Source organism: Myotis lucifugus, unplaced genomic scaffold (assembly GCF_000147115.1).
Source record: "Myotis lucifugus unplaced genomic scaffold, Myoluc2.0 scaffold_214, whole genome shotgun sequence".
NCBI lineage: Eukaryota > Metazoa > Chordata > Mammalia > Chiroptera > Vespertilionidae > Myotis > Myotis lucifugus.
In genome coordinates, this window is record NW_005871262.1 from 1,216,570 (window position 1) to 1,229,129 (window position 12,560).

Genomic DNA, 12,560 nt, shown 5'->3' on the forward strand with positions numbered 1-12,560 from the left:
AGGGACCACCAGGCCTGTCCTTGCAGGCCATGGGCAAGACTTTGACTTTATTTTAGGAGCACTGGAAAGCCAGACCGACATGTGGTCTGGAGTTCTCAGCATCCATGTTATTAGATTTGGGTTTTAAAACTGTCATTCTAGGTAACCTATATTTAGAAAGAGGTTATGCAGATTCAATCAAGGTGTCCATGAAACCGGATGTCCATGAAACTTCAGGTTCACGTTCCCCAGGAATCACACACAGCAATCCTCTGCTTTCCTCTGGCTGGACAAGAAGAGTGGGCAGAAACAAGAGAGGGGTGAGCATGGTGGTTAGGGATGCTAGTCCACATGTTAGGATAATCTTGTTTGAGCCCTGGGTTAGCTGATAGTTAGATGGATAGTTAATGAGCTCCTTTGTGCCTCAGTTTCCTTACCTGAAAAAATGGGAGTGATAGCCTTACCCCAGAGGCTTGGTATGTGGGTTAACTGAGTTATTTTTAAAAAATATTTTATTGATTTCAGAGAGGAAAGGAAAGGAATAGAGAGAAAGAACATTAATGATGAGAGAGAATCATTGATCAGCTGCCTCCTACACACCCTCTACTGGGGATCGACCCCGCAACCTGGTCGATCAAACCATGACTTCCTGGTTTATAGGTTGAGCTTCAACCACTGAGCGCACCGGCTGAGCTGACTGAGTTATTGTGTGCAAAGCCCGGGTGTAGTGCGTGACAGAGAGCGAGGGTCAGCAGGCATTATGACTAACAGGAAGTCCTGCTCCTGATCAGGTTTACGGCCACAGTACTTTTGAGATTCTCTCAATACAAACTTAATTTCCAAACTCAAGGTGTACCTCTCTGCTGGTCACTTCTTGGTGTCTAACCAGCTTCTCCCCAATAGGCCAGTCTCCCTTGTTAATTCTGTGGAACACAGCCACAATTAAATACAAATTTATCAAGGTTCAGAGATGGCAATGAGGAGTGGAGTCCAGGGAAGCGGGAACCAAGGCACAGATACCCCTTTCTGTGGCTTGCTGTGAAGTTTTCTAACCTGATGAAAGCAGATTTAAATGACCACCTTCACCTTCACTGCACTCAGTCATTAATGAATTCAGTAAATACTGATGCCTTACTACAAATCTACTGCTGCACTCCTTGCTAAACACCCAACAGAGCGCAGAAAGACAAACTCCCTGGGCATAGCCCCTTAAGGACTGTTTGCTGAGGTGGTGGGAGGGGCCTGGAGTAGAAAAAGGGCAGGAGATTTAAGCAGATGACAGAGCCTGAGGGGTGTGCGTGTGTGGGATAAGAATCAGGGGGGATGTCCAATATGGCTGAAGTGTCTGCCCCTCCATCTGGCCTACATGAATATGTAACATCTTGGAAACAGAGGAGCTGCTAGTTCTGGTGACTTCATTTTTCTCCCCCAACCCGTCACTGAGCGTGCAGCATGCCTTGGACTTTGGGACAGAAAATGGAATTAGAAGACTGCCTTCCAGGAGGCCCCACACTGGAAAGAAGCCTCTTCCCTGCGTATCCAGCTCCATTTAGGGCTACCTAACTGGTATCAATGTGCAAAGGAATCCAGGCAGTGGGCATCACTGGAGAAAGACTGGCTAACAGATAGGGAGGCAGGATGAACGTGAGAGTAGTTTTTTAGTGTTCACTAAAACTTCTCAAAGGTAAAATACAACTTTTTGAATAAAATCACACAATTGTTATAATTGCTGATTGACAGGTCACAGACCGTTTGGAATACTTCATTGATGTTGAAATTGCCCGCAGCAATTGCAGAAAGCTTTCAAACAGTAATGAAAACTGTGTCACTCAGGAAAACTCCAAACTGGCAAAGGTAAGTGACAAACCAACTGTCTGTGATGGTCTTGGCGACTCTTAAGCCCCAGCCAGAAGAACTTGGGGTGTCCAGACTCTCTCTTTGAGGTCTGGATGACTCCCAATATTTAGCCCCAGAAGTGGTCAACTCTGTGGCTTTTAGAGTGGAGAGTGTAGGTTTGCAGAATGTGGTGGACTTCTCTGAGACTTTCCCCACCCCTCAACCTAGGGACAGCATGCTGTCAATGTCACTCTTATTGCAAGGGCTCCATCAACTCTGGCCTCTTGGTGCAGGAAAACTTGCCCATGCATATTTATTGAAAATCTTCTCTCTTGGGCCCGGATGAGCAGTCAGCTGTGGCTTCCCCAACAGTTGCTCATCCTTGTGAAGATACAAGAGGAAATTTGTTCATTCACTCATCTACTCATCGAAGCTTACTTGTACCAGTGCTGTTCTGTGTGTTGGTGATTAAGCAGTGACTAGGCCACACAGTGTCCCCATCCCAGATTTACAGTTGATTCTTGCTAGGCTCAGTCATAGTTTCAATGAAGGTCCAATGACTCCCCCCAAAGAGCTGGGTTGGCCCAGGGACCTTTCACTTGAAGCCTGTATTTTTAATTTCAGAGGTGGGGAGAGCCCTGGATTTATCCAAGTGCTTAGTCTGAGGTTAGTGGAGGCCCCTAAGTTTTGCCTAGGAGGGGTGTCTTTGTCTCTTTCTTTATACCAATGATTCTCCACATGAGTGGGCATCAGAATTACCGGAAGGCCTTGATAAACCCACATCCCACCTGCAGAATTTCTGATTCATTGGTCTGGAATGGGGTCCAAAAATTTGCATTCTGGACAAGTTCCCAGGTCATGCTGCTTCTGGCATTGAGTCCAGGAGCTTGCAAAGGCCTGATCACCACGGACACTCCATCATGTCTGGGACTGCCTCTGTGTGCTCCACCTGAGCAAGTTTGATCATTTCCAGTTGACAGTAGATAGCCATCAGGGCACACATTTAAGCTGCGAGCGTGTCTTAATGCCATCTGATCTTTTATGCTAGTATTTTAAAAAAATCTTTTAGTAGAATTATGGTCGGTTTAAATATATTCTTTTATACTGGACTTATTGGAGTTATAGTGAAAGTTGTTGCTTTTTACCTGTTTGTAGAACATATTAAAAAGAATTAAGGAGAATTTTCCTCAAGGAGCTCACTTATTGTATCTAAAGTTTCCATGGACCTCAGGTTTTTTTTTCTTTATTGATTAAGGTATTACATATGTGTCCTTATCCCCACATTGCCAATCTCAGTTTTAAGATATATGTTTTTAAGCACGCATTTATCAACACTGAAAACTTTCTTTACAAGCCTTTGGGATAATGTTGAAGAATAACAATGCCAAACAATTGTTCTTATTCCTGCTTTAATGGAAATGTTTTCAGTACCAGCATTTATATTCTCTTATTAAATATTACATAAGTGCTACTTTCTGAAGTCTCTCCAATTCTCTCTTTATGAAGTGTTATTTTTAAAATTAAGAATATTTTCTTCTATTGATTATTCTTTCAGCATCTACCAAGTATAGTGAATTCTTTCTCTTCTTTGAACGATTAGTGTAGTAAACTGAAACAATAGATCCCCTCATATTGAGTCCTTATTCTTACATGTCTGGACTATGGTACACTTTTCTTTTTTTGTGTAGCTTTATAACTTTATTTTATTATTAGTTCTCATCCTCTTTGACTGACGATAGCTTTTTGAAAATGGTGACAGGCCCATAGATCACCAATAAATATAAATTACCTGGATAACCACACACAGATACAGTATGGGGCATTTCTTATTCCTTTGACTCAGACAGCTTTGCTGAGCCTGGAGTTGAGGGGCACATCTGGCATTTCTGTCTCTTTCACTGCAAATGTTCATCTCTCTCTGAGAGTTGGGATGGGGGAGGGTGTGCACTTCTTGAAGGTCACTCCACAGATGTGCTTGTGAACATGGATGGTGTATTCTAAGTCACCACCACGTTGACAGCAGATAGCTTCCCCTTCCCACCTCCTTTCTTTGTTGCAGCCCTTCTGCCAGCCCCCGGTTGGAAAGAGTGCAACAGATTGTGTCTGCACTCATCTGTTAGAGTGCAGTTGGGTTCAATACGCCACTTCTTTACTTAGGACTTTTGCTTTTATATAGTATATTCAGTACTCTCAAACTAGTATTAAGAACCTTTGGAGCCGAAACCGGTTTGGCTCAGTGGATAGAGCGTCGGCCTGCAGACTGAAAGGTCCCAGGTTCGATTCCGGTCAAGGGCATGTACCTGGGTTGCGGGCACATCCCCAGTGGGGAGTGTGCAGGAGGCAGCTGATCGATGTTTCTCTCTCATCGATGTTTCTAACTCTCTATCTCTCTCCCTTCCTCTCTGTAAAAAATCAATAAAATATATTTAAAAAAAAAAAAGAACCTTTGGAGAGTGAGGTGAAAACACAGACACACATGCACACACAGATGCACACACGGGCCAGTTCCATTGCTTCATTCTAAACCTATTGAATCAAAATTTCCAGGTATAGACACTCACATATACTTGATATCACTGGGAAAGCCTCAGAGGCACTGCTTTAGAACTGTCTAAAACTCGGCAGCCTCGAGCTAGCAGTAATGTTTAACTAGCTAGTATTTTTAAAATCCCGTTTATTGATTTTAGAGAGATAGGAACGGGGGGGGGGGGGGGGGAAATGAGAGACCACACACCTGGATGTGAGAGAGAAATATGGATCTGCTGCCCCCCCGTGCACCCTTGGAATTGAACCTGAACCTTTCTGAATACAGGATGACACTCCAACCAACTGAGCCACCTGTCCAGGGCACTGGTATTTTAAAAAATAATTTTTGTTCTATTTACTAGGACAAACACTTAAGCAGTAAGAATGCCTTAATGCCATTTTTGAAGTTCCTTGGTAATACTGCTGCTGCAGGCCCTGGGACCAGCCGTCCAGCTTATGATTTGGTCTCGGGGTTTCTCTTGTCTGGTATAATAAGAACGGAGGCTTTTCATCTGTTTCTGTGTTCTGAATCCATTTAAAAACAAAGGGAGCTTTTGGTTGCCAAGCTGATATAATTCCCCTGCAAAGCCATCTTGATCTGGTATTGTCTGTGGGCCTGCGGGGCAAGAAGCTCCATTGTCCTTCTCTGTAGGTGTCTGATACTCAGCAGAGATCAACTCCTGACTCCATTCTCTCTGACTCTGTTTGCCTCAGAGCTCCTGGAAGTACCTTCTTGTTGCAGTCAATTATTTAAATGCCCTTTGCTGCTTTCCAGGACTTCTATCTATATCTATCTATCTATCTATCTATCTATCTATCTATCTACCTACCTACCTACCTATCATCTATCTATCAATCATCTACTTATCTATCATCTATATAATTATCTATCTATCTACCTATCATCTAATTATCTATCTATATCTATCCATGAATGTATTCCTCTATCTACCCATTCATGCATCCCTCTACCCATTTATCCATCCATCCACCTATTCGGCCCTTTATTTGCCCATTCATCATCTATCCTACACAATAGAATATTTTATTTCAAAGGTATTTTTTAATCCTGTTTATTGATTTTAATACTAAACAAGAGAGAAGGGCTCTATAAAACGAAAGTCAGGTTAGGCCCTAGAATCTTCTAAATTGCTCTTATTCTGACTTATTTGTTATCAGAACAAAAGGCATTATTTAATTATTAATACAACATACGTTGGTTCATATCTGGCATAGCATTGCTTTATTTACATTGTAGAATATATTTATAGAGAATTAAAAATAAAATGAAGTTGACATCTGATCTCCCACCAAAATATGGTGATTGTTCAATTTGCGATCTAATGGTTGGTGTGGAAACAGAGAATCCTCTGGGGCCATCAGCATTTGCTAATCATTATGAAGGTTTGCAGCATCCAGCTAGCAGGCTCCTGGGAGCATTTCAGCTAGCAGGTTCCTGGGAACATTTCTTGATGGCTGATAACCGTCTTCCAGCATGTGTCTAAGCTGGTACCTTGTGGGGCACTACTGATTGTTTGTGGTGATGGTCTCTTTCAGAAAATGACGTGCAGCTTTATAGTTGGAGCACTCCCCTGGAACGCCGAGTTCACCGTGATGAAGATGCAGTGTGCAGACCTCTAGGGCTTCTGGAGGGCACCCCACTGTCTCCGCCTTGCTCTGTGAACAGAACTGGGAGAAACATGCTTTCCTCATGCACGCCTCTCTGCTTGCCATTTTGTTTTCAGTTTCATAGTATGTGGTAACGAAAGATGGGCCTGTCCAATTCCTCCTTCCTGGCCGCAGTGGGGCCCCTTGCCTTTCGCCAGCCTGATGGTCCACCACCAGGAATATGCTTATCACTGGTTACAAAGGATGGAGTGAGATCTGATTCTGCCCCCCTCTGCAAGTCTGGGGAGGAATCAGTTTTGATTGGGTAACAGCCCCTTATAGAGGTAGGAACCCAGTGGGTGCTAACTCAACATGCTCCTTTTGGAAGCCTCTTTTGCCTGGGGCTCCTTTCCTTTCCCTTCCCCCCAGGGTCCTGAGTGAATGGAGTTTTAAATTGTTAGTTGTAAGGTCACTTTAATTTCAGAGCTGACACAGAGTTTGATTCTTGCGACTTCAAATAAGATCAGGGACAATGCTCTTGCCCAAAGAGCAGAAAGTTTTGGACGGGATGACATGGAGGGTTTGAGTCTGGCAGTTCTCTCGCTTTTATCTAGAACAAGGGCACATCTGCAGCATGCACCCTCCCATCATGTGAACAGGAATGTGAATCTGTGGGCCACTCTCAGATTACAGGAGGGCAATGACCTTGTCCCCTACCCCAACAGCCCCCCACCTTGGACACTACAGGCAGGTCTCTGGAGCTTTCTAACACAGAAGGTGTACCCCAATAAGTGCACATGTGTAGGTGATCAGCTTGCTTTGCCTTCAGAAACCTGTCTGCCTCTCCCTGCCAAGAACTTGGGCTCTACACTCAGCCCCTCACTGCACAAGGAAGCTCATTGGAAGCCCTTTCTGCAAGTATTCACTCAGCCTCAGTTCTTTGCCGTGGGAAAAGAACAGGACAATGGGGCTGTGCCCATTGCCAACATGAGGAAGTTGATCTGTGGTGAAACTAGCTTCAACTTGCTGAGTGTTAGAGCAAATTTTACCCCTAAGGGAAGCCTCTGAGCCAGGCTACAGATCGGAGAATTGGTTAAAAGTCCTGGGGCTCAACCTCCCACTCTTCCTCCTCATAAAGAAAAACACAAATTATTAATATTAGGAGTGAAACAGAGAATATTACTACAGACACAATCATGAAAAGGATAATAAGGAAATATAGTTGACTCTTGAACAACATGGTGACCATTTGCACAGTTAGAAATACGCTTATAACTTTTCACTCCCTCCAAACTACTAATAACCTACTGTTGACTGGAAGCCTTACCAATAACATAAAGCTGAATAATATATTATGTACGTTCCCCTCTGTCTTGTTTATACCCCAGCAACAGCCACCTTCCCACAATTGCAGTATTCCAATAGCCCTTTATTGAGCACCCAACCTCCACCACTCTTGATGTTCTTCAGTCCATCATCTACCATCATACACAGAATCACATTATAAAATTAGAAATCAGCCCAGCCAGTGTTGCTCAGTGTTGAGCATCAACCTATGAACCAGGAAGTTCAATTCCCAGTCAGGGCATATGTCTGGGTTTCGGGCTTGATCTTCACTAGGGAGCATGCAGGAGGCAGCCAATTGATGTTTCTCATCTATATTTCCATCTCTCTCTTCCTCTCCCTTCCTCTCTGAAATCAATAAAAATATATTTTAAAAATAAAATAAAATAAAAATTAGAAATCTGACAATGCCAGTCCTCTAGACCTTCATGTTTAAGCAGCTGCTTTTTAGTTTTCAACTTTTTGGGTCACCAATGGGCAAAGTATGGTTGTGAGAGGAGGGACAGATGAGGACATGAATAAAAGATGGTGGGACATGACTGTAAAGGAGGTGATGGAAAAGGCAGGCCTGCATAGTATTCCATTGTGTGACTGCACCACAGCTTTTTAGCCACTCATCTATGTTAGGTCGGAGAGAGCCCAGGATCGGATACATGTAGACGTGTGCTGAGATAATGGACTCTCCCTGGAATTTCTCACAGATCAACGTACCAGACACAGATACCGGCTTCTTCTCCCTGAATCCACATACCCCCACAAAGACACTGACTCCTTCCTGAATACCTTGCTGACCCCCCTGCAGCTGAAGCTTCCTCAACTGAATACCTCAGCTCATGTCCCCGCCCCTCACCCAACCGCAGTATAAAAAAAGCACCCCCCCCCCCCCCCCGGTGGGGGGAAACCCCCGGCCCTGGCTTTGGGGGACGGGGGGCCCCCGGGGGCGCAAAAAAAAAACTTTTTCTTTTCTTTTTCTGATTCACTGGACTGTCTTTATTTCCTATGCCGCCTCCTGAGCCACCTAACCTAACAATCTACAGATGGGTTCTTGGGCTGTTTCCAGATTTTAGCTGTTGTAAATAATGCTGCTATGGACATAGGGGTGCATATATTCTTTCTGAGTAGTGTTTCAGGTTTCTTAGGATATATTCCTAGAAGTGGGATCACTGGGTCAAATGGCAGTTCCATTTTGATTTTTTTTTTTTTTAGTAAATTCCATATTGTTTTCTATAGGGGCTACAGCAATCTGCATTCCTACCAGCAGTGTACTAGCCTTCCATTTTCTCCACATTTTCGTCAGCACTTAAGTTGTTTGTTGATTCACTGATGATAGACATTCTGGCAGGTGTGTGGAGATATCTCATTGTAGTTTTAATTTGTATCTCCCTGATGATTAGTGATGTTGAACATTTTTGAAAAAAAGAAGAATTTCTTACCTTTTTCAACAACATGGACCCGGAGAATATTATGCTGGGTGAAAGAAGCTAGTCAGAGAAAGACAAATATTACATGATCTCCCTTATAAGTGGAATCTAATTAACATAATAAACTGACAAACAAATAGGTCCAGAGACATGGAGGCATGGAACAGACTGACAGATCTCAGATAGAAGGGGGGCTGGGAAGAGATTAATCAAAGAACTCATATACATACATGCATAACCAATGGATACACACAATAATGTGGTGAAGGCCTGGGGTGGGGTAGGGGCTGGGAGGAGGGTGGTGAAGGTGGGGATTGGGGAACGTCTGTAATACTGTCAATAATAAAATAAATTTAAAAAATTAATAAAAGGCAGGGCTGCAAACATTCTACAGAGAGAAGTTCAGAATGAACTCTTGGGAACTGATGAATCAGAAATAGAGGTTTATTTATATTTGTTAAACTTATTTTAAAAAACCTAGTAGAATGTCTATCTAGCTATCCATCCATCCATCCATCCATTCCTCTAAACATGAAGAAGAAGAAGAAGAAGAAGAAGAAGAAGAAGAAGAAGAAGAAGAAGAAGAAGAAAAGAAAAAGAAAGAAAGAAAGAAAGAAAGAAAGAAAGAAAGAAAGAAAGAAAGAAAGAAAGAAAGAAAGAAAGAAAGAAAGAAAGAAAGAAAGAAAGAAGGAAGGAAGGAAGGAAGGAAGGAAGGAAGGAAGGAAGGAAGGAAGGAAGAAAGAAAGAAAGAAAGAAAGAAAGAAAGAAAGAAGAAAGAAAGAAAGAAAGAAAGAAAGAAAGAAAAAGAAAGAAAGAAAGAAACTAAGAGATTGAGCATTACAGAAATAATTAACTTAATGACATTCCTGAGTAATTTCATTCCTCAGGCATAAGCCTATGAATGGTTCAAAATCTCCAGATTTTCTTTTATTTGAGCTTAATAAACCATTATCTTTATTCTTAACAAGTCAAAATCTTTCTCTGCTTAGTATTTTACAACTTGCTTATCACATTTATATAGAGGACACAGCTTTCCTTGTCAGTACATGCACATATTTTTGTTGCTTTTAAAAGTCTCATTTCATGGACATTACATATCTTATTTAATAGTCTACTTTGATACATATTTGGGCTAGTTTCTTTTACTGTTTTTTTGTGACAGTAAATAATTTTTCAGTCAGTTTTGTACACATGGGCAAATATTTCTGTGGGATGCAATCCTAGAGGCAGAACATCGTGTAAAGGAATGTGTAACTTTTAACTGTTCAACAGAGACTGCTTAGTCATTGTGAACAGAGTGAATTCCCACGCTGCCGATGTTGATGAAAGAACCTTATTTAGAAAGCATTGTTATTGTATTTTATTTTTTCCCAATATGTAGGAGAATAGTGATATTTTATTGTTGGGTTAATTTGAATTTTTATTGTTGAGGAGCTTACTAGTAAGCATATTTTTACATGTGTATTAGAGACATTTATTTTTTGTGTGATTTGTGTATTTGTGACTTTTATGTATGTTACCTATTGGATTTTGTCTTTTTACAAAAATAATTACTTGTAATGGCTCTTTGATATTACGGAAATTAAAGTTTTCTGTGTCAGATTTGTCAAATTCTTTTTTTAAAAATATATCTTATTGATTTTTTACAGAGAGGAAGGGAGAGGGATAGAGAGTTAGAAACATTGATGAGAGAGAAACATCGATCAGCTGCCTCCTGCACACTCCCCACTGGGGATGTGCCCACAACCAAGGTACATGCCCTTGACCAGAATCGAACCTGGGACCCTTGAGTCAACCAAACCAGTTAGGGCAGATTTGTCAAATTCTTACCACTTGTCAAATTCTTACCACTTGTCTCACTTCACACCCAACAGGATGACTATAAAAAAGACAGATAATGCACTGGCCAGTGTGGCTCTGTACTGAAGGGTTGCTGGTTTGGTTCCTGGTCAGCCCACATGCCCAGGTTTTGGGCTTGATACCCGGTGGGGGGTGTGAAGGAGATGGCCAATCAACGTTCCCTCTTGCATTGATGTTTCTCTCTCCCTTCCTCTTTTTTTTAAAAAAAGACAGATAATAATTAATGTTGTCAAGGAAGCAGAGAAATTTGAATCCTTATACGTGGCTGATGGGAATATAAAACAGTAGATCCACCTTGGAAAACCATCCAGTAGTTCTTTAAAAAGTTAAACTTAGAATTATACAATTACCATGTAAGCCAATAACTCCACTTTAAGAGAAATAATCCTCAAGAGAAATAAAAGCATATGACCACACAAAAGCTTAAACGTGAATGCTCACAGCAGTATTATTCATAATAGCCAAAAAGTGGAAACAACCCCAATGTCCACCAATTGCTGAATGAATCAATTCAATATGTAATTTAAACAATGGAATAGTACTCAGCAATAAAAGGAAATTAAGTAGCAATGAATGCTACAACATGGATGAACCTTGAAAACATGCCAGCCTGGTTGATGCCAGCTGACACCTTATGGTATTTCGGGTAACGGCTTCTGCCAGCTGTGGGCCCACAGCTCCTTGGCCCAGGCACCACCAGGGACCTCTCCTCCCTAGGCCTCTCAGTCCCAGACTCCCTGAGACTGGCTGTTTGGTGCCTCTTCCTGTCTCTAAGCCCATGAAATCACGTACCAGGACCCTGAAATAAATGGCTGTGGAGGTGCTTTCTGTTCCAAATGGTTTAGTCTAAAGCCCAGAAATGTAGAAGGTTAGGAGGCATAGAATAAGAGTGAGGACTTCTGCACGGTGAAGGGGGGCGGGGATGTGATGGCTGTTGGTGAGCCTGTGAACTGCCGGGTGAGGGACCCTGTCAGAGGTGCTGCTCACTTGAGCTACATCAGAGGGGCTGGCTTACCTCACAAAGGGCCATGGCTGTGACCACCTGGCTGGGGAGTATATCCAGAGGACAGAGGCAGCCCTGAGCTCAGGTCCCACTGACACCCTGACCAGGCACAGGCATGAACTAAGCGTGCTGGGGACCCAGGGTGCCACAAGGGAGGGACTGGTCAGAGCTCAAGTCCCCAGGAAGGAGAAAGATACCACCGTGGTCAGGGCCCTCAGCTCCAGGCTCAGCGAGCAGGAAACTGGTGGAGGACTTGGTTCTGAGGTGGGTCTGGGGTAAAGAGGTACCGAGTGGGAGGTGACAGGAATGCTAGGGTGGCTTCCACGTATGCTCCAGGCCACTTATTTCAGGGTCACAGAGCAGAACAGGCCAAAGTTTGCTGCTCACATGGCATGGGTTACCAAATTAGTGTAAACCATTGACCAAGAAGCAAGGCAATGAGAAGGAGCAGGTTGAAATGCTTAAGATACGCGGCCGGTGGGGCAGACGTGGAGCCTGGGCCAGGCATGTTCTCTGTGGCATCAGCCTCCTGCGGGCGAGTCTGCTTTGCCCTCGCACAGCTGGGCACACTGAGTGGCCTTCCGCACAGCCCAGGATTCGGTTTACGTTTTCTGGGGAGAGGATACATGGGGCCAGAATGACATCACCAGTGGGCAGCAAATGAAGACTTTCTGAGTATTGTGTGCTGCGTGTATCGCATGTGCACTTACTATCTGATGAGGGGAGATGCAGAGCATAGTTTTGAGGCCTGTACAATGACTTTCATATATGCTCCTGGGAAGGAAACAATAAGAGAAGCTTTGGGACCTGTCTTCTCCCCATGACAGCGCATCTGCTGCAGGTCCTCATGGCCATCTGCGCACACAGACTTGACACAGTGAGGCACCTTCACTGGATACACAGGGACCTTGCAGATAAGGCAGCAGGGGTCGTCGGGCAGGGAAGAAAGGTGTGGGGTGTGTGTGTGTGTGTGTGTGTGTGTG

General features: G+C 43.3%; 1 protein-coding gene across 1 annotated transcript in view; it reads left to right on the forward strand.

Annotated features, from left to right (window-relative positions):
• The window catches only part of CST8 (cystatin 8), a 12,237-nt gene extending 5,115 nt beyond the window's left edge, over window positions 1-7,122 (forward strand). The window contains exons 2-3 of the mRNA XM_006097957.2: window positions 1,720-1,833; window positions 5,899-7,122. Of these exons, the coding sequence (XP_006098019.1) occupies window positions 1,720-1,833; window positions 5,899-5,982 (198 nt within the window). The 3' untranslated portion in view covers window positions 5,983-7,122. The remainder of the gene's footprint in view (window positions 1-1,719; window positions 1,834-5,898) is intronic.
• The last annotated feature ends 5,438 nt before the right edge of the window (window positions 7,123-12,560 follow it).